This window comes from Perissodus microlepis, chromosome 10 (genome assembly GCF_051167445.1).
Source record: "Perissodus microlepis isolate ML-2025 ecotype Zambia chromosome 10, ASM5116744v1, whole genome shotgun sequence".
Lineage (NCBI taxonomy): Eukaryota > Metazoa > Chordata > Actinopteri > Cichliformes > Cichlidae > Perissodus > Perissodus microlepis.
Genome location: NC_140470.1, coordinates 9987328 through 10010747, shown reverse-complemented (window position 1 = coordinate 10010747; position 23420 = coordinate 9987328). Strand labels below are relative to the sequence as shown.

At 38.9% G+C, this 23420-nt stretch overlaps 1 protein-coding gene across 2 annotated transcripts in view; it reads right to left on the bottom strand.

The window, feature by feature from the left end:
- The window catches only part of gabra3 (gamma-aminobutyric acid type A receptor subunit alpha3), a 108015-nt gene that overhangs the window by 65719 nt on the left and 18876 nt on the right, over positions 1 to 23420 (bottom strand). For both annotated transcript variants that reach the window (XM_084941838.1, XM_084941839.1), the window contains exon 2: positions 11713 to 11810. In XM_084941838.1, coding sequence (XP_084797964.1) covers positions 11713 to 11795 — 83 coding nt within the window. In that variant the 5' untranslated portion in view covers positions 11796 to 11810. The remainder of the gene's footprint in view (positions 1 to 11712; positions 11811 to 23420) is intronic.

Sequence of the window (23420 nt, the reverse complement as noted above, 5' to 3'; positions counted from 1 at the left end):
CAAGGTCAATAAGCACAACCAGAATTCATACATAAGGCGCACCGGATTATAAGGCGCATTGTCGATTTTTGAGAAAATTAAAGGACTTTAAGCGTGCCTTATAGTGCAGAAAATATGGTATTTTTATTTTATTTTTAATCCTAGATATGCGTTTGGGTGCCATCTTAGGGCTTTAAGAAGAACAGGATGAAAAACACAAGAACACTCAGCGAAACGCTTGAGATAACTACAGGCAGTAAACTGTTATGATGCCGGAATACTGGATTGCATCTGATGCAGATGCAATGAGGTGAGATTAATAACGCTCTCGGATTGGCTACTTTCACACCTCCCACCTCTGAGTACAGGCGTATTTCACCACCCCAAGCTGCTTTTTGCTCTAAGAAAAAAAATGCTGAGGATATATGCGGTTTCTGTGAAAATGCGGTGGTTATTAGTTAGTTCTAAGGAAAAATCTTCGAACAGCTATTTGAGGTTGCGAACTCTGAACTGCAATTTCGTGGAGGTATACTGAAAGAGTCAAATGTGAGGTCATCCGTCCAGCAATGAAACATAGGATAATTACTTGAAATTTCTGGTTCTAAAAGCAATTAACTAATCAGGTGTACTTCGTTTTAAATTCCGTGAAAACCTTCTTCATATGACCGTATAACCTCACAACATGTACTATTCTTCACAGAGGATATGAGTACTGCATGGTAAATAATATTCAAATAACTTGCAAGCAACAGGAAGGGTCGATTTAATACATTTCTATAGCTGATTATCACCACCTTTAAATTCAGAATTACTTCACAGTTTCTTTCTGAATATATTGCAGCTACAAGAGAATTCATTTCATGGGAGCACGCTTTGCAGTAAAGTCTACACCTAAAATCTCGGTCACACATGTCGCAATCCATGGAATTTCTAGCAAAGAAATGGGTGTCTATTTCTTTTTACGTTTCTTAGATTGTCATGATTTACTGATTAGGAATCCATCTTTAAAGAGTATACACAGCAGAATCTTGCAGCTTTTATGACCAACATATGTATCTCCATCTGACAGCGAGGTGAAATCACTGGAACGGCGCTTTTTCTCTTCCTTGACAGAAGTGTTATCCTTTCATCGTTTTCCATCTCAGAAACACATGTTCTCCCGCCTTACTCTCTTTCCAACTTGATTTCCCCCTCTCTGTTTTTAGCTGTCTCCAGCAGAAACAAACATCTTCCGACCTCTAAAAATGTAATGTTATTGAACTAGTATATACTATTCACTACTGTGTCATCTATTACAATATATCCAATCATGTGTAGAAGGTGAATGTGTGAAGCAAACATTAACCATCTGACGTGACATTTTTCATGGGTATCGGCAGAATAGCTCCTGCGGTAAAAGCCTGTGGTTAGTGAGTCAGTCACAGCAGCTACACTGCAACATCCAGGACATTCAACTGACCTTCCATGCGCACAATCGCACATCTGCAGTACTCAGATCCATTTGAGAATTAGAAATAAAATCATGGACTCTTAATTTGAAAATCAAACTAATTTGTCTTTAAGAGTAAGATGAAAACATGTCTCATTATTTTTTTCTGAAGGAGGCCATTGATGTCCTGATGTTGGCTGAACTTAAACATGTGATGCGAGTTTTCAAAATAATGCTACACCCAAAGATTATCATCGTTATCATATCTTTATTAATTAAAATGTCCATTATGTACTTTTTTTCAGTATTCAATTAATAGATCAAGTCCTGTTTTATTCAGTGTTTGTACCAATAAACTCCAACATTAGAACCACTGACAGCTGAAGTGACCCTGATGATCTCATTAGAATGCCACCTGTCAGGGAGTGTGATATATTACATAGTTTTTTTCTCATCTTTGCTGTTTCTGTGCATGAAAGCCTGCAGCATGCCACTGGAATCATGTTGGCTTGCAATGTGCCTGCAAAGTTTTGCAATCTGTCACATAAAACGGCCAAGTGGGCTGGGCAAAAGTCACGAATCTGGAAGCAAGTTGGTCTCATTTGTGTAAAATTTCTATGATGTATCAATCCAGGAGCACAGGTATTCCCAGATTTAGTGTAACAGCTGTGAAAGAGGAGATGTTCTGCAGAAAACTATAGAAGAATACCCATAATTGTTTTAGTTCCTGTTTTAACCCAAGTTGAGTGGTTGGTACAACAGAAAATCATTCCTCAAGAAACTGGTCTGGGTGGCAGCACGATCAAGCTCCTTTGGCATGTGCACAAAAAAGCAAGTTGCAGCAGTATTTATACCAACAACTTCTTCACGCCCTCCAGTTGACAACTTCACACACAACCACTGCAGACAGATAGACACACAGCTCCGCCCCTCATTAGCAGCTAAAGTTGACGTCCACAACACTGAACAACATTTTAGGAAGAATTTAAAAAGTTCAGTAACATTGAAGTGTTAAACACTTTTCATGACCTTGATGGAATACTGACCTTAGTTGTTTAACTATTAGTAATAACCTGGAGCCATATTAGTTTTCTATTAAGTCATCTTTAAGGTACTAGGTACTGGTTAGGGGCTTTGGCTAATAATAAATTGATAATGTTTGAGCTATGTTATCAAGCCTGAAAATGCTGCATATTGTCAGCTGTAAAAAAGTAATTTTTTCAGATTACTATGAAAACTTACTTGTATAGTAAGTTTCTGTTGATTAACTTATTGAATTTGTTAAGAACGTTAAATAACTATGTAGGTTAAATCTGCACTATGAGCTCATGAATGTGATAGGAAAAGAAGTTGTACATATCTTGGTTATAGAAAATATTCAGTCAAACAAAAATATTTATATCTATATGCATCTATATCCACGCTGTAACTGCACCACTATTTTCCTCCCCTGGGACCCAAAGTGAAATCAGCTGATTCTCTATAAGAACCAGATCTCGATTCCCATCCCTCTAAATGAATTATGAAGAAGTCTCTATTCTTTTCGCTTAATGCTTAAAAAACAAAAACAAAAAAGTCTGTTTCCATCTGCAGTACAAAGTAATTTGTACAGAAATATGTTACATCTGAAGAATGGGCACCAGCTGGCTAATGAGAGAATAAAAAAAATGGGAAGTGGACTGTAAACCCAGATCAACTGGCACACCTGGATGCTGTCTAAAGCTTCCAGGCAACATTGTGCTTGCCGATTTCAATGAGATGTGACAACCTGGTGGTGTACATCACACCCCCACCTGCGACACCACATGTGCTAAAGCTACCGGTACAACTGCAGCTGAAGGAAGGAAGGAAGTGCTATGTAATCGATTAATAATCTAATAGTCAGCAATATGTGTTTTTTCACTCTTTAAGGAAAAATTGCTTCCTGCTGCACAGCTTTAACTAGCCAGTCACTGTAATTTCCCATATAGTCATTGAGCCCATCATGTGGATACAAAACAGTTAAACTTGACCACATTTAAATCTGCAAGTCATTTAAAAAGAAATTCCTAAAGACATGTAGTCCCCCATAGCTAATTACAAGACATTATAACCAGAACGACACCGGCTCCCATATTTTATGAATCTTTTCCTGCTACAGTGATATAACAAGAATAAATGTGCACAGCTCTGACTGAACGGAATGTTCTCGTCTTAAATTCAATTTCAAGTGTCGTATCGTATCAGCCTTATAAACAGTCAATATATTGAGATGTCTTGAAGGTGTAGGGCTGTGGTAAAAAAATAGCACTTTATTAGTGGTAAATAGATGCAAGATTTTAAATATTACACACCTTGCGCACATTCTGTTTGTCCCCTTGTTGGCTGTTAAAACTGATTTCACTACAATACGTAGAAAAGACAGACTCAAAACACGAAAAAATATGTACATTTATAAGGTCTTCATGCATCAAGTCCAACCCACATATCAAAAATGCATTTGTAAAAACCACACACTGTTCTCCAAATATACAACTGTAATGCATAATGACAGCATAAGGCACCTTGGAATAATATTTCCACTTTATTCCAGATCAACATGACCTCATCCAAAACATTATAGTGATGCTCATGCATAAGACCTAGTAGCACCATTGTATTTTGTTCATCTTTCTGCAGACTGTGTTAAACAATTTTACCACGTTTAGACCAAAATTCAAGTGAGCTGCAGGAATATTTCAGGAACACTAAGGCTACGTTCACACTGCAGGCCTTAATGCTCAATTCCAATTTTTTGATCAAATCCGATTTTTTTGTCTGGTTGTTCACACTGGAAATAAAATGTGAAAGCAAACAGCTCTAGTGTGAACGGTTCACGTCACGGCCCTCAAAGCGGCCCCGCATGCGCAAAAGAAGACGTCACACACAATGCGCTCTGTTTACGGAAGTAAAAATGGTGGCTACAGAGCTAGTAGGTGTTGTTGCAGCAGTCTATCGATTTCTGCACAGTTGTAACCGACAGAATTTTGACAAATTAATTAGAGAAAGAAGGACACTGAGAAAAAAAGAGAGCCCGTGCTTTAACAATGGCCTTGTTTGGAGTAGTGGCTGCTACCTCCATGCAGAGGTATATATGGACACAGAGTTGTTTAGCTTGAATAGAACAGTCTCCCCATATGCTAATCAAGTCCACTGACTCGCTCCGTCTCCAGTTTCCGCCGCCATGCTTTCTTGTTTGTCTTCTCCGGCGCTGATAAATGCCTTTTGTCTTGTGTTAGTGACGTAAAAGACAGATTTAATGTGACATGACCATTCAAACAGCAGTCGCTTTCTAAAACATCAGATATGTATCGGATTCAGTACCACATACAAAAGTGACTAGGTCGGATTTGAAAATATCAGATTTGTGCTGTTCAAACTGTCATACCATGATCGGATATGGGTCGCATAGGGTCAGAAAAGCTGGATTTGATGCACTTTCGCCTGCAGTGTGAACGTAGCTTAAGTTTTACTATAAGGTAAATATCACATTAATATTACTGAGAGTAATACTTAATACGTGAGTAAGTTATGAGCTTGCTGATAACTATTTTTAGATAAGTAAAAATGATTCTGTGGTAACTGAATTTGAAAGCAAAAGATACTGTGCTTCCTTTGATTTTGTGATAAAGAAATATCACAGACATCCTCACCACCAAACTGGACCACCTTCAGATCCCTCCTGCCACCTGATCCTGGATCAAGGACTTCCTAACCAACTGGCCTCAATCGGTCCGCCCTGACTATACACCAACTAATCCAACCAATGTCATTGTCAAGTATGCCGATGACACCACTGTGGGTGGGCTCATCTCCGATGGGGAGATGGAGGTAGAGAACTTGTCCCACTGGTGCTCAGAAAATAACCTGAAGCTGAACGTTCTTAAAACAAAAGAACTCATAATGGACTTCAGGAGACACAGACAGGTTCAATCTCCTCTCATTATAAATGCCCTGGTAAAGAAAGCCCTCTGCCACCCCTGGAGGCCATCGCCAGCTCCTCCTGTCTTGTTTGCATTTCTCTTGTTTTGTATATATGTATTTCTCCTGATTGCTATTTATTCCTGCCTCGTTCACCATAAACTATTCTTTGCATTAGGTATAATTTTTTTTTTCAGTAAAATGTTTCTCTTTGACTTCCACATACTTCCCCCCTGGTAGCCAAACCCTAAAGCTGCTCTTCTTGTATAAAGTCTTTGGCTGTTGACCAAACAGCTATTTGAACCTGTTTGCTTGTTAAATTTCAAGCAAATAATGTGTAATTCAGTATGTAAACTGTAATACTTCTACTGTGCTTTCAGATGAAGAGTAAAATAAAATAAAATACAAAATAACTAAATAAAAAAACCAAAATCACTTAGAAACTGAACCAGCCCATGTACTCTGAGGAACAGAGTTCACAGATGCAGTTATGATGATGATCTAAAAAATAAACTTTGATGCATATCACTTGATGAAAAATACAAATTAGCTCATAAGATGTAAAAAAGCATTTTTATACACTTTTTTTGTATATCTACGTCTATATAGTCCATGAAAACATATTGCAATCTTTTGTTCACAACACTGGAGTCGGCGTGACAATTTCAAAGGCACCGCTACGTTTAAGTATTTTAATCTGTACGGCTTGTTTATCCATAGCTTTACTGACTCAGACTCAACTTCAGAAGGGGTCGGGGGTGGATGTTGCTGGTGGCAAAAAATATGGGATGCACTGAAAATGATTGTGCTCCACTGAAAGTGAGTCAGAGCTTTTCCCAAAAAGAAAGGAACAGAACCCACAGAGTTATGTTAAAACAACAAAAGCAAAATTGAATCCAACAAGTCTATAAACTGGTAATATCTGAGGGGCCATTTTAACAAGGATCACACATTATTTTCAACATTTGTGCATTTTCAGGAATGAGCGGTCTGTGTCTAACACCCAGCTGCACAGACACTGGGAAATCTATTCTGTCTTCATTTCATGCCTGCCGGGGATGTCAGCTAATTGGTTGCTTGGAACATTATTGACCAGATCTTCAGTATATCAATATAAAATTGACTGAAACTTCAAAGTCATTAGAGCACAGATCAATAAAATTTTTAAAGAATTCATAATGGCGGAAAACTCTAGTTTTACATGACAGTACTGCTGCCACAAAAATAATTTCTTTTGCTGCCAGACAGCTAAAGTAGACATAGCAGCAAAAACCAAGATAATTAGAACACAGATCAATACAATGTCAAAAGGATTAAAAAGCAGTAATTAATCCAAATTAAAAAACAACAAAAAACAAACAAAGAAACAACAACAAAAGTAGGTTTTAATTACGAGTTTTTTAATTGTGGAATGGAAATATGAACATTCTGGATGATCTGCAAGCTGCTTGGCAACCCATCTCCACCCTAGTGCTCCCTTTCATGCTATACCTGATCTAACTGTATATTTTGTCCATGATCCCTGTTCAGTTCTATATTAGCATCTTGCTGGTGCTCTTAAAGGACCCAGTTTGGCACGGTTTGTGGTTGAGCTGGTTTGTGGTCCAAGTGACCTACAGCCCTGCCCCTGCAATTTTCTCTCTCTCCCTCTTGAGCCACCCCTTATTACTTTATATTTTGCTAGGAAAACTGGAACTAGGTGAAGAGATTTTTTGAGGAATAGTTCCCCAGGCTTCTAGAAGGACATTCAAAACCCGTCTTTGGATGCTGTGTGCTTTTTGTTCTGTTCTCCATCTAGATGATCCACTGTGTGTTTTTCTATCTATTTATCTATGCTTTTAGTGCATTGGCAGTATGTTTGCAATCATTGTCATGACTGAGCATGTATTGTATCTAAATCTGTATTCAACATCTATTACAGCTGTAGACACTCACTTTTGTACCTCTCTTTTGACCTCCTCCACATATTTTGACAATGATTTTAAACCAAAAAGTTCAAATTTTGGAGTCATCACTCCATAAGACCTCTGTCACTGTCTGTCAGTTTAGTTCTTGTATAATTTATCATCCTTTTTTTCCCTGCTTCCTTTCCTTAAGTATGGCTTCTTGACAGCCACCCTTCCCCTGAGACTACTTTTGATGAGGTTTTTTCTGCATGTTAGATGGCTCTGCAGAAGGCCAAGTTACACCTCTCAAGTACTATTGGTGGCTGTAGCTCAGGAGGTAGAACAGGTCATCTACTAATTGGAAGGTTGCTGGTTTAATCCCCGCCTGCTCAAGTCTACATGCGAAGTATTCCTGGAGGCAAGATACTTAACCCAAAATGTTCGTCTATGCATCCATCGGAGTGTGAATGTTAGATAAAAAGAACTTCTGTGAATGATGCAAGCTGTATAAAGCGCTTTGATTACTCAGCTAGAGTAGAAATGTGTTTTAAAAGAACCAGTCCATTTATTGTACCATCTATTTCAGACTTGAATTTTTCATATTTCTTAACAACATGACTTTCAGATACCGTTTATCTGCTGTACATTGTGTTTTTTTGGCCTGACACTTGTTTGTCCTCCATTTGTACAGTTTCCTCATATTTTTGGAGGATGCACTGCATATCATGCTGAGATAAATCAACATCTGGGAATCAGCTTGGTGCAGAATTACTACTTCATGTCAAACTCTGCTATTTTTCCCCTTTTTAAAGCTTCAGCTAAAGAAATTGGAAAAGAACTTATGTGTTGCAAAAAGGCTTCAGGTAAAAAAGTGCCTGAGACATCATTGGTTCTTTGCCAAGTTTTCTATTATGTGTAGGCACAACACTGTTTCATCCCATAAGTGCCTTTTTATGGTCGAAACTTGAATGGCTCATAGGTCAGTGTTAAGTTGCTTAACAAACAAACTAAAAAAAAATCCCCTGAATGTGAAAAAGGACGTTAATGTTCAATGAAAAACTTGATTGAAAAAAGATCTCTCTCTCTGTGTGTGTGTGTGCTCTTTGACCACTTGACCAGTGACTCAATTGTTCAAATGATTGAGGCCCCTATAACACTGGCTAAGCCAAAATAACTGATAAGCCAACTAATTAAATCAAATTAGAAAGGAAACGCGGTGTATACAATTGGCAAATCTTGACAGGTAACCTATGATTTGACATTAAGTAGATTCTCAAACCTCTGACTTTCTATTTCTTTTGACTCCTCTGAGAAACTATTTGGCTGGTCATTCAATCAGAAAAGCAGTTCCGCCATGAATACCTTACCCTTGTCCAGACCCGTGAAACATTAACCTTGACAACACCACTGAAACAGAATGTTAACTGTTGACCTGGTCACTTCTCAAAGTGATGCCCCTCTCTGCCCTGCTGTAAATAATTCATGTGGAATGAGCTTACAAAGCCAGCAGAGCCCGGGCAACTTCAGAGCCAATATACAGGCAAAGTGTACATATAGCACTTTCATTCTTATAGCTATTGATTATGTGCCATGTTATCCAGAAGCTTGGCAATAGATTACAAACAAAACAGACAACAAGATGGCCTGACTGTCGACACTTGTTAAGCGTCGACTGTATAAGTGGAAGGCAGAGTGGAAGCGAGGCAAGCTGAAGGACTGATGGACCTTCGCCATTATGCAGACTTCTCATTTATATGTGGTCCATGGATTGCTGGGAATAACAGCTTAATCATGCCCTGACTTTCAGCGTGGGGTGAGGAAATTTGTTGATGTGCAGAATGACAGATCCTTATATAGAGGATTTGTCCGTTACACCTTAATCCATTAGGAAAGTCTCCTGCTTCAACTGTAGTAAAGCCGATTTGGAGCTTGTTGATAGCATCAGTGGGCATCAGGGAGGTGGCAGTTCTCAGAGAGAAACAGCTTTGCTGATATGCAGATATTCTGGGAGCATGTGCAAGCTCATGGTCTGAGGATTATACCTAAAGTTTGATGGACAATTAATATATACTTTTACTTTCAGATGCAAAAAATTCCATTTTTCAGTTTAGGTTTAGATTTCAGGAGAGGCAGCACATAAAAAAAGTCTTTATTCAAATAAGCAAATGTGAAGCCTCGTGTAGTACAAGTTAAACCAAAGAAAAATGTTTTAAGCAGAGACTGCTGTGCTACATTGCGTCTGAAATAACTGGAAGATGATTTTTAGTGAGTCCCTGTCACATGTCACATCAGGCACATGCATTAAAACTTTCTCTGACTGCTAGGGCAGTGCTGCAACAGCATGTGGGTAGGGCTGCTGTGCTCAAAGCCAGATGGCCATGCAAGGGATATGTACTCTCATATCAGATATGTTAGAAACTAAACGTTAGCATAGTCTGCAGCCTGAGCTTTTGGATCATAGAGATATGGCTGCCATCACCAGATGCTTTTAAACTGAAGTAAACCTTAAAATTAGATCAGTCTTAGCCAAGTACTGCAGATGAAGGGAACACCTTGTTTTCTAAGACCTGGGGAGTTTAGTCAAAACCTCGAGAAGAAAAGGTAACACTCTTTCTAAAAATGTGTGTTACGCCGGCGTGCTCCTGTTTGACTGAGTTATGGTACGGATACAAATTTTGATGCAAACTCTAGCTCGAGGTAGTGTGACACCTCCAGAGATCAGCTGTGAAAAACGTTCAGTGAAGTCACTGAGACACTGTTTACTGGAGACAATAAGTTTGCAAAATAAGAACTGTGTGCATGCATGTGTGTTTGGGCGGGCTGAAAGAAGTAGGCTCCAGAGCTTCATGAAGAAGAAGAATGCCTTAAATAAAGTAATACGCCTCTGGTTCTGCTGCATCTATTTAGATAAATGTCAAACTTTTCTTTATAAATACAACAATGTGGCACAAGTGCAGCTGACTGTTAGAGTTAAGTTCTGTCTTATATGTCTGGACACTTTTTCAGTCAGTTTAGTCTGTGTTCATCACTGACTAAAGATCTGTCGATCTACATACACTGTATGAACCTGGCTGAACTGAAAGCTACTTTAAGGCCAGGGCACAGGTTCTTGTAAAAAGATGTCTTGCCAGGCTTGGCCAGCACCTTCCCCTGGTCACACATTTCTATTTAATATATGTAATTACAAGCACTGTGTGCTCCTAATAAGCAAGAAGAGCCAAGTGGCACAGTGACAAAGCAAACTGGGCTAATCCCTGTCACAGTGTTCTGATTTCCTTCCCCGACCGGCTTTCTTCCAGGTTCGGCAAGCCTTTCCTAGCGTGCAAAATCTTAAAGTGATTTACACTCCGTCGCGTCTCCCTGCCATAACATCCTACCTTATCAACAATGCAAACAAGGCAACCTGTGCAATCTCTGCGTTTGAAATTACAAGGAGTATGATTAAAATGACTCCTAGACATGCTGGAGTTTTCTTTTTTCGCTGACTCGTAACACGCAGCCTGAAAAAATATGCACAGGATGCAGGAGTGAAAATGCTGTGAATGGACAATCATAGCTGTGGTGTGCTGCACAATGCAAATTAACTCAGCAGTCAGTGAAATTTAGACGAGTGGTGAAGACAGCACTAGGTGCATTTAGATGGGAGGATAACTCACTTTATGTCTGTTCTGTTCTTGAGGACACATGTCATGTATTCTATTTTAAGAGTCACAGTGCTCTGGGAGGTCCTTGGGTACAAAAACTTCAATATGTGCAAGAACAAAAGAAGATGAGTTTTTCTCTATACACTGAATTATTAAGCTCTTGCAGAACTATATACACAAGAATTGAGCCATAATTCTTAACATCTCAGTCCTACTGTCACAGGTGAATAAACTGAGCATCTGGCCTTGCAGTCTGCCTTTACTGTAAAAATATTTGGGAAAGAATGAGTCGCTCTGAAGAATTCATTGAACTCAAGCGGGGTGCTGTAATATGATGCCACTGTTGCAACATTCACTTTGTGAAATGTCTGCCTTCCTGGATATTCCACTACAATCTCAAAGTGGTAGTATTGCAAAATGGAAGCATTTAGGAACCACAGCAACTCAGACCACGGAAAATTAAATGAAGACTCAACAAGTTGCCAATGCTCTGCGGACGGAATAAGTGCAGAGTAACAAATCTCCTCTGGTGTTAACATCAGCACAAAAACTGTGCAACGGGAGCTTCATGGCATGGGTTCCCATGGCAGAGCAGGTGCAATGTATAGGTGGTTCAGTAATCCATATAGCATTCCAGTTATTGCATCTGACAGTCACAACTAAGATTCTAATTTCATACATTTCTTAAATTTTCAATGCAAATAAAAAAGTTGGTTAGGCTGCAGAAGTGAGCCTGATCAAACAGGTCCTAAAAAAAAACCCCCACATCAGCAGCAGACACCCGAGTACTTAACTTGAATGGGCATTACAGCATGACATATATATTTTTGTGTACCTGACTTCAGGAATGAGGCTGAGGAGCAGGAGGAGCCAAAAGCCAATATCCACTGACTGAGGCTTCCAACGTGCAGCAGCCATAGTCTCTGCGCAGGTCTGCAGAAAGAAAGAGGAGACATAAGTGGACGGTGTTATGTTTGGAGACTCAACCAAAATATCCAGTTTTCCATTCCTTATTTATTCCATAATTTATTTCATCTTCGCACTCTGCACCACTGCACATATCAATATAAATATGCTATACATGTTGTTATTGCGACCTGTCCAGGCTGTATCCAGCCCTTTCTCCCTATGGTAGCTGGGATAGGCTCCAAGCCCCCCGCGAATTGAACAAGCGGAAGAGAATGGATAGATGGATGCTGTTCTAGTCTGTCTACTCTGCAAAATACATTGAGAGCAAAGAAAATAACAAGGCCCAATTCCCTGTATTTGTGCACATACTTGGCCAATAAATGTGATTCTGAATTACTCAGACTTCTGAATGTATTACTCACAAAATGTTGTCTGATCTAAGTCACGATTATAAACAAACAACATGACTACGCTATGTTGAAATAACACAAACAACTGGACTAAATATAGTAACTCAGAACCTCTTTTAGTAGAAACCGTCCTCATCAGTGTTTTCTTGTAGCTGTTTAAAAGCTCCGGATAATGATGTTTTTTAAACGTTTTAATGATTAAACAGCCCTCTTTACAACAGACCTGGGCTATGTCTATGAAGAGGTAGAATGGCACCACTTATTGGAACAGGCAAATGCAATTTAACATATTTCATAGGATATATTACACCCCTTACATACTACATAAAATTGATAGTAATTATTCCCCCAGATGCTTGAGATGTAAGGTGACAGATGGCAATCTCCTACACATGCTGTGGAATTGCCCAGTGATAGAAGAATTTTGGAGACGGGCCATTCAAATAATCTCAAGGGTAATGGGAATCCAAATCGAACTGGACCCAAAACTATGGATTCTAGGTGACAGAGGTTCTATTAACGTGAATTACCATAGGTGATGCCCCAATATCTAAGTTGGGTTATGTTCAGGAGTCTTGGTCTGAATTCCATTCTTTCTCAACTATTCGGTTCTTTATTTGTGTGCCTTGGGTTTTCTTTATTTTTAGGTCCCAGACTGCCCTGACATATTTCTGTAACACTGTTTAATTCAATTTACTTTACAGTCTACTGCAAACTGTTCAGCCCTTGAGGTCAAAAAGCAGCTCCAAACCAAGTTGCTCCCTCCACCTTGCCTCACAGTTGGGGCTAGTTCTTGATGTCGGTGTACAAAGTCTCCTTTTTCCCCCCACTCCAAAAAACAAAACGATAGCAGTGAATGTATTTGATGAGGTCCACTTAGGAGAACTCTTTTGTCTGATCTTCTCTCTAATTGAGGAAATAGAGAAGAAAATAGAGAAGATACTTCTAAACTGACAAAGCTTGTCTTGCAATTTGGACACAAACCCAAATCTCCTTTTTAAAATTCTCACATGCGACGCACCAACAATCGACACCAACAAGCAAAAATATATTCTTTAGGTTTGTAATAGCAATTGACTGATTCTACTTTGAACAAATATTTTAGCAAGTTGTAGAGATTTCTGCAGGTGTTTATTCTTTCTATTCTTTCTGTTACGCTTTTAAAATTACACAGTGTGCTCTTGGTGTGCTCTTAGTAGGACGCCCACACTTATGGAGAGCAGCTCTACTGAATTTCATCCATTTGTTGACAGTTTTTCTTATTGTGGATAAAGAAACACCAAAGTCTTTAGAAATGCTTTTGGAGGATTTCCAGCTTCTTCTAAGGTGCGATGAGAGCGTTCGTGATTGAAGCATGGCTGCACGAGTCATTCTTTCTCAAGAAAAGCAGACTCAGCAACTGGGTTTTGCATGGCTGAATTCACAGGGCAGGGCACCTCTAAAACCCACACTTCTAATTTCATCTCCTTAATTTGAATGCCTGACTTTAAATAGCTTAAGCACAAAGGTTCACTTATTTTTCCCAACCTGCCTTTTGAATCATTACAATTTGTTCAGTGAAAATGTGAAAAGTTCAAAATTTTTCTTGCAACTGTAAGTACAGGATTGATTACTGATCAAAACAAACCTAAGACTGCTTTTCTTTTAAATTACTCACCTAAGCCTCAACAATAGCCCTAAACACAGTTAAACCTGCCTGTTCTCCTGTGCTCGATAAGTTATATTCATGGTATTTATGGTGTTTTTCAGTCTTAAATTCACCCCAACACATAATACTGTGAGTCTGTCTATTATGTGGGTTAAAATCAAAAGACGCTTTATGTCCACTCAGTGTTTAAATGATCAGTGTGGAAGAAAAAACTGACACATTGTCCAAATAATACTCAGAAAAGCAGTGTGTATAAATTTCCTCTGTGCTTAATGGGGATGGTGTGACTTATTTACGAGAGCTGGCTTCATTTATTCTGCGCCTTTATTTTCTTATCATAATAGAGAATTTCTTTTAGGACACTAGTGATTTGAAATGACATGGGCTTATAAGGTTCTTTTGCATCACCACAAAAACGGAACAGGAATGAAGACAAATGTGTCAAAAAAAGTTAGATTTCACAGTATTTTTGCATTTTGCATCTCCTTGCATCAGCAGGTGATCTCAAAAGACACTCTTTGTATACATGTGTAACCTTGCAGAAGTTTTGCAGTTTAATGCACCAACCACACAAAACTGCAGCTTACTGGTGCACAGAGTAAGAACACAGACAGCTGTTCCCCATCAGCAAAGAGTTCATTTTCGTCGGTGCTGGAAACAGTCCCCTCTGAGTTTCCGTTTGCTGATCCAAAATGAGCCTGGTTAGCACACCAGACACTGAAATAAGGCACGACTCTTTGCTAAAGATGTACACTTATGGAACTGAAATTGTAACCAGTAATAATTATTTTTTCTACATAATTATTTGACTACAATAGTCAGTAATAATACTGTTTATACAGCCTTCAGAATCCCTTTAAGCACATGCTTATTGTAAACTGCATGGTTTAGTACTTAATATATACTTTACTTTAATTAATGATTAGACCTTATCTCTTTAACAAGCATGCATAGGCTATATAAACAACTTCGCATACTGTGCGCTAATTAATGGTTGCCCAAGGGTTTTGGCTATCTGGGAGAAGAACTCAGGCCATGCAGTAAAACTGTGGCTGCCAGTCTAAGTGGGGCACAGGATGGGGAAAAAAGTCTTCAAGACATTGTGTGCATGAGAGGATAACCTAAACGGCTCTGTGGCAGCCTTCATCCTCTCCTTCATCTTCCTCCCTTGGGTTCTGCAGTGAAGTCACATCATCTTCCTGACTTCAGCAAAGTTTAAAATGTAGCTCCATAGGCTCAGCTGTGAACACGCAACATGCACTTGTTAGAAACTTGCTTTAAAATAATCTGCCGGAAAATGTGATGAGGTTTAGATAAAGACTGCTGTAGTAATTATCAAAGACAGTTTGTTAGCTTGTTGTTTTACCACCACAGGTTTATATTCTACTTGTTCTGCAGGTGTGCAACACGACAGAGAACAGAGTTTAACACTCAACTCAGGTTTCAAGTGTTTGCAAATTGTTTGCAACAATGCTTCACTTTATCAAGAATTGTTATTGACTGAAATTCTATTATCACAACAGTAACATTCATTTAATTTTCTGAATGTCTTTTTTATCCCTTACTCCACATCCAATTTACTTTATGATTTGAGACCTGGCTGGAGTGATATTATTGGGCTCAAGCCCATCTGTAGACAAAGAAGTGATGCATGTGCTTAGTTAAAATTCAATTCATTGTTTTATTGTTTGTCATGAATGTCTTTGGTGGCAGATATTGAAAGTAATAGTTCATAATCGCCCTTGGATTAACAGTATATAAACACATGGTTTCCAGAATGAGCAGGCCCATTAATTCGGCTGTAAAAATGTCCAAACATCAATTTTACAAGGACATGTCTAACTATATTTATCCATAGTGTTTAACACAGCACAAACTAGAAATGTACAATGACGTGAAAATGATTTTGTCCCCTGTTAATTTCTTAGATTTGTTCATATTTCTTATACATTAATGTTTCAAAATGCAGTCTTCAAATGATGATTTCATATATAAAGGAGGAAGAAGTCCATCCAAATCTACCTGAAAAAGTAACTGTAACTGTGATTAGTAAATTTGTTTTTGGAAAGCTGAGTTTAGTTTCAGCAGCCACACCCAGGTTTGATTACTGCTACACATGTTGAATCAAGAAATTACTTAAACAGCCTCACAAAGTGAAGCTGGCTTAAAGATCTCAAAAAGAAACACATCGTACCACGGCCTAAAGGAACTCAGGAACAGATGGGAAACAAAGACATCATCTGTGGTTATAAAGCCATTTCTAAGGTCATGGGACCTCAGCAAACCACAGTAAGAGCCATTATCACAAATGGAGAACTTAAAATAGTGGTGAACCTTTGCAGGAGTGGCTGGCCTACCAAAATTAATCTAAGAGCACATTCACGACCCATCAGGAGGTCAGAAAAGAACCAGAACAACAACTGAAGAACTCCATCCAAAAACCAAATAAAGGACTTGGATATGCATGTAAATAAAAGCTCAAAAATGGAGATCTCTTCTCTCTGGGCCTGTCTGTGAGGGACATCATATACACTATATAAATGCAACGTCATACTGAAATCATGCACATACTGTGACTCTTTCCACAGCTGTTAGGCTAGAGTAAAAAAACTACCCTTTATTTATGCCTTCATGTATATGTAACTATTACCTACAACTGAAACTAAATTCATAAAATTCTAATACATATTCTCAAAACAAATGATGCTGAAAACATACAAGCTATTATTACCGCTCACTGCATGACACACATGTTCAGTTTGTTGCTTCATGTTAGGATCTTCTGCATTTGCTGTTGCACTCAAACAAACAGATTAGTACATGCACCTACATAAAACAGTTTCAGTTTCCCTTATACAGTATATGCGCTCTCTTTATGATGCAGAACAACTGCTATCTTAAAATTAAAACTGTCATTTATAATGCAGCTAATAAGCAGCGGGGCAATTTACAGAAAGATATTACCTTGCATTAAAAATGAATGCATTCAAAAATTGGCAAAGCTGCTACTGAATGCAGTCTGAAAACACTGAGAAGATGAGAAACAAGAAGCCCGATGACTGAGGTACAGCAGTCACGCAGTCACATGAATGCACGCACACACGTGAAGCAGGCGTGTGGCACTTGCAAGGCTTTCATCGTGCTTTTGTGAGATTCAGCCCTCCCTCTCCATTGCCACCGTACAGAGAGAAGATCAAACCCTTTCCTCAGGGGAATCACTGATCTCTATGTTACCTTAGAGCACTGATCATTACAGGAGGAGTAAACAAATGAGTGGATGCAAAAATACAACTCGGGCTGGTGTTCAAACATGCAGTCGCATTAACAGTGTTCCAACCTGTGACTATCTTCCTACACTATATCTGCGATGGAGCTGAGGTGAAGCCGTTTCAATAAGGGTGTCTTAATATTGACTGAAGTAGCTAAGCACCAAGATAAGCCAAGATCCACATCTACTTTAAGTCTTTATACTGGCAGCTGTGCTTGCGAGAATTGGCAATTATTTTAAACCGTCTTTGATGCTTCAGATTTCCTGGCAGTTTGTCACCTAAATTTTTCCAAGACCCAAAGTAGCAAATAAAGAGATGCCTCAGTGTTGCTGCTGGTGGCATTTAGGACAAGCCTTTCCTTGTCAGATTAAATAGCTAAGACCGCATCACAATGCAAACTGCAATGAACAAACTGTTTGATAAGTAGCAAGAAATCAAGCTCAGGTCAAAGTGGCCATGCTGCACTGACAATCACCCGATATCAAGAATAGCAAAAAAGTTTTCTTTGTTCCTTATGATTGAGTATAAAAAGTACCCAAAAACTGCTTTGTAACCTTTTGACTTGTTTAGGATGCATCCCACCTTTTCTCCAGTGACACGTGGGATAGTCTCCAGCTGGTTCAGAACATCTCCAAAACTGACCACTGCAGCTCTTGTGGGATGTTCCCGGTCTGCAGTGGTCAGTATCTATCAAACGTGGTCCAAGGTAGGAATAGCGACAGGGTCATGGGAGACCAAGACTCACCGATGCACATGTGGAGCAAAGGCTGGTCCATGTGGTCCAGTCCAATAAATGAGCTACACTACCTCAAATTGCTGAAGACCTACAAAAACTGCTGGTCTGATAGAAAGATGTCGGAATACAGTTTGTTGCCTGCAGAAGAGACTGCAGACCAAACAGGGTGCCTATATGACCTCTGTCCAGTGACGAAAACGCCAACAATAGGCACGAGCATCAGAAGTGACCCCCAGACACATGGAAGAACATCATGTGGATCGCCAGCTGCGTCGCTTACCTGGGGAACACCTTGCACTAACATTGCCACAAAGCAAGAATGGCTCAGGGATTGTCTGAGGAGCACAACAATGAGTCTGAGGTGTTGACTTGGCCTCCAAATTCCCCAGATCTCAATCCTATTAAGATGACAAGATGCCCCACCTTGAAACTTACAGGACTTAAAGGATCTGTTACTAACATCTTTGTGCCAGATACCACAGCACACCTCCAGTGGTCTAGTAGAGTTTATGCTTCGACTTCTCAAGGCACCAAAAGGGGGACCAAAAACAATATTAGGCAGGTGGTCATATATGCCTAATCGATGTATGCTTACAGTCTCTGTTATAAACCAGTGGCTGTCATTGTTAAATAAAGCATCACGTATACCTTTGGATGAGAAATATTACAGTGGGGCTTTTTTCTAACATGGAAATGCAATCCTGATGGTCTCTTTAAAGAAGAAAGATACGGGATCTGAACATGTTTCCATGCCCACCTATCACATAATCTTATCAGGACAACTGAACCAGAATTCAAGAGCACTCTCATTATTTCACATGAATTCACCTAAAACTGGGTTACTTGAGCAGCCACATTAGGAGGTGAATTGTAAATGTAGCCATTTGAATTGAGCATGGTTCATGCAAATCAGCTGAAATGCTACTTTTAATCATTTCAACACATGTCATGCTTGAGACCATGCCAAGACCCAGTGTCAAATTATACCAATCTTGTGCTTAAGAAATGCTGGTCAAACAGAAAGCTGCAGTCTGCCATGCAAGATTTTGTTTTATTCTTTACACACATCACATTCGGTTTCCAGGCTCTGTCTCTCTCTTTCATTCCCTTCTGCGCTGTGTTTTTGTTAAAAATAATCCTGGCTCATTAGCCATTAAAGATTTTATGTTCCCATAAAAGCTACTTGATGCCCTCTGGTACCAGAGGTATCATTTCCTTGTCTTCTAACGTCTGTCTGAAAATTGCATTGCTAATTTCCTGACATATATTACCACCAATTCGAGTCACTTCCACTCATACTCATCACTGCATATGTGTCATCTTTAAGGCTTCAAATGTCCGGGGTGAATAAATCTTTTGAAAATATGTAGACATTTCTGTGCCCTTAGGCTCAGTCATAACACGGTTTCACCACAAGTAGTCTTTGTAATTTGTGGCTGAAAAAGGGGAGTATTTTCTAGTTAAAAAGATGAAAATACAGAATATTGACTATTTCAAATGACTACGTTAAAAAAAAAGAAAAAAAAAAGATGACCTAATTATTTTCATTAGTCAGCCCAAAAACTCCATAATCTATCTGTTAATTCATCTAGAAAGCATACGAGACAGCACTCTTATTAAGTGTCCTTAAGTCCTTTCCAATAAAAAAGGCAAACAGGCACTAAAAGGCTGGCTTCTATTCACTGTATACAATTCTGCACCAGATTTACCAGTACCTGTCATGTAAATGAGGGCTCCAGCCGTCCCTGGGGCTCAGATTGGGCTTGAAAAATAGAAAACGAAGGAGGGGGAATAAAGACATGGTGCTTTTGTTGGCAAATTAAAAATAGCTCGCCTAAAGTGACAGTAGACCTAAACCACTTTCCATTTCCTGCTCTTCTAATGTTTGTTTTCAATTCTGCTGTCAGTCTATTTTTTTCCTGGGGATAAAAGCATATGTTATGAATAATGTAATCACATTTTACAGAATTAAAGGCTGTAAATGCCTTTGACGCAAAGGAGGTGAATTATCTGACTGGGCAACTATGCTGAGTGATAATAGGTGGTAAAATAAAAAGTGTCAGGGCCTAGTTTCCTACAAGCGAAATGTCACTCTGAGACAGATTTGTTTATTGTTCATAGTTACACTGCCAGTTGGAACATAAAAGAAAGTGAAATTCAAACTGAAGGTATTATACAGGCCATTTCACGGTGTGCAAAATACTACCGCTGCAGCTACTGCACAGCCGGGACGACGATGAACATTTAATAAAAACAGCCAATAAATACCAATCACTCCAGTAATTGTTGAATTCAGGGCACAGCTCTATAGCTATCAAATCCATGTGGCTGTTAACTAAAAATAGCCCCAAATCCTGTCATATTTGCTTTGATGCAATGATTATGCACTGTGCATCTACCAGCAGTCTATTATTTACAACATACATCAAAAAGGACTCATTGCTTCAAAGTTGAGGGAATCACTAGTGTTCAGGATAGCAGGACACATTAATATCGTGGGGTTTGTCTAAAATCATATTAAAGCACAGAGAATTAAAAGCGTACATCCATGCGGAGCTACTTCCTGCTGCAAAACCGAGTGACAAGTTAGGAATTGAAAATAGCTTCATTCAGTGTAGTTAATACAGAGAAACCCACAGATTTAGAGTCGTAAGAAAGCACAAGTACTGAAACGGAATACGTTTCTTTCTCTTGAAACAAATCATTGACTAAATAAAACAGTCCTAAAGTAATGAAACAAAACAATCATGTCATTGGTAATGAATAGTAATAACATGAATACAAACACAAACAATAATTAGAAAAGATCAAGAAAAAACACATCGATTGGTTTGCTGAAATAACTCCCTACAGTCAGACCAGGGACAACATTAAGTGGTTATCAACTGCTGATATCACCAAGTGCAATGAACTCATGAGGGGGACCAAGTCTGCACTCACTTTCAGTCTGTGACTGTTTTCAAAGTTGAAAGGGGGCTGCCAATGTACTTTTGCTGTAGTGTGACTGAGCTATTAAGAAAATAAATGAACAGCTAAAATAGCTTAAAGTAAACAACAGGTGTTTAAGTAGCTTAATGTAGCCTCCTGGATAAGGAATTCAAATAGCAAATGCTAGTAGAAAGTTGGAAAGTTAGCAAAAATAACTTGATAAATAGTTCAAAGCGTTAGCTTAAATAAGAGCTGAAACAGCGTGGTCATTTAAAATATTAATGGTAAAACTTTCAAACATTTATGCTCTTTTGGCAGCTAAAATACTAAATAACGATTAACTGTATTTGCAAAATATAATGAATGGTTGAAAAAGTACAGTGAACAGTGAAAAATGGGTTTTGGTTATTATTTGCTATTATTAAAGTGGCTTGAGAGTATGAATCCAGCTAAATGCAAAATGTGAAACTTTATTAGATATTGTGAAATATGGCTGAAATTTGAAACTGGAAAAACAAAAATAAAAACCATAAAATGCTTGAGAGTAAACTTTGCTGTCCAATCAGAATCAGAATGCTTTATTAATTCCTAGGAAATGATGTATTATGTGTATTAATGATATGTGGTCCAGTTCATAATAATCTATTTGGAACGTGGAGTGAGTTCATCTGTCTGTGGCCATGTCTGACAAATAAAAAAGTCTGGGAACCACCATTGTAAATGATTCCTTCTACAAAGCAGACAGGTGGAGCTCTAATAAGGGAGGAAGCACGATTTTTCTCTCTGCTTTGGGACTGTGTGTGATATAATGATCATCAGACTGTTCTCAACCAAATGATCAATGCATTGGGCTGCAAGGCAAAACAGTTTCTACTGGGACCCATCACGATTATGTTACACCAGAGATAATTTGTCAAGATTTGGGTTTCTTCCTCACAGACATGTAATGAGAGTAAAATGAATCCATTACGAACACAGCGCCACATGACAATAAGCCTATGTTGCTGTTTTTAGGGAGGAGAGAGAACGATATATTTCATTCAGTTATTTCCATCTCACCGTGCTAAGGCTTGGCTGACTCATTTGCAGAGTTGTTCACAAGTGGTGAAAGGAATGATAAAATTATGGCGTGAAACAGCTAAAGTGGCCTGATGGTCCAGTTTAATGAAAGCTAAACATATTTAATCGTGTCTGAATATAAAGCAAAGTGACTTCGAATAGGTTTTATTAGAAGTCTCTCACTTCCTGCTTTTACCGAGATCTACTTAAGGAAACATCCTCTCCTGACTGAATGTTAACAGGGCCAGAAAAATGTATGACATCAGTGGTTTATTAGCATAAAGGACATAATAAAAAATATATAACAGATGGAGTTATTTTTATAGAGACGGATTTGGACTTTTCATGCCGAGCGCACACATTTACATGACAGCAGAGAGGGAAAAACAGAAATCTGGCTTCCAAAAAAATGAGACCAAAGTGGTTGAAAGCAAAACACTGTCACAGCCCTTAAACCTTTGTCATTTGATGTTCAGAGAGTACTCGAAACTTTTTCGGAAATAAAATGTACACAGTGTGGTGACAGTACGTGCATGTGACATCAAATGAGATTTGATATTCCACAAGGCAAAGCTTTCATGGGATTTAGCTTCTCTCGAGGAAACAAGTGATAAAACAGTGAGAGAAAGTGCAAATTCCTGTACATACTTGCAGCTACCGCACTGTTCAGATGCACCAGTGAGCCATGTAAGGCCGCTCCCCGGCCAGTTTGATCAATTACGACCCATTTTTACTTCCCCTTTCACATGTAAGAGTGAGAGAGCAGAATACATTCACAGCCAGATTGATCCAACAGTCCCTTCGGTCTGAATGAAGCCGATTTGGCTAACACCTTGATTCAATATTTCTATACGCCATCAAAAGTTCTCACCTGTCAAGCTACAAATGGGAAAGATCTGCAGCATAATGCTTACCCAGTTGAGCACATTTGCACACATGGAGCACAGCTTCTCTATAAATACTGTTGAGTCGACTATATTTGAGATCCATTTATTAAATCTGCAAAGCATACAATAAAGAAATGGCTGGAATTTGATTCCAACAGAGCTCAACAAAATGCATTCCCACTCTAACCCAGAAAAGTGAAGAAAGCTAATATCTCATAGAGAGCATCCCATTATTCACTAAATATTTTCCAGTCACTATCAATTATTTGTAAAAGTAATTCCTATTATAAGAGTGGAGCTGAGAAAATAAATGCTGAAATCAAACATGATTATAAGGATACTGTAATGGGGCAATTTTGCCTGCAATAACATTCATTACTCTGCTGGGAGGAAGAGATTTCATCAGATAAATAGAATAATCATGTAAATCAGTGTGACTTTTACAATTATAACTAAACTAGTGCGGCTCTGCACACAAGTCAGCGCCGCCACGGCTTGAAAAACTGGAAAGCAGATGTTAAACCGGAGACAGGGTGGCTGCCTCGTAGGTGTAATCTGTCAGAGTTCATCAAGGACTCCTGGTGAAGAGCATTACCTTTTCTAGCACCGACCACCTGTGCACATGCGTTAACGCTGGCCTTGTTACACTGTGTGCAGCTCAAAGCCTGAACAATCCAGAATGAAGACCTTGAGTCTT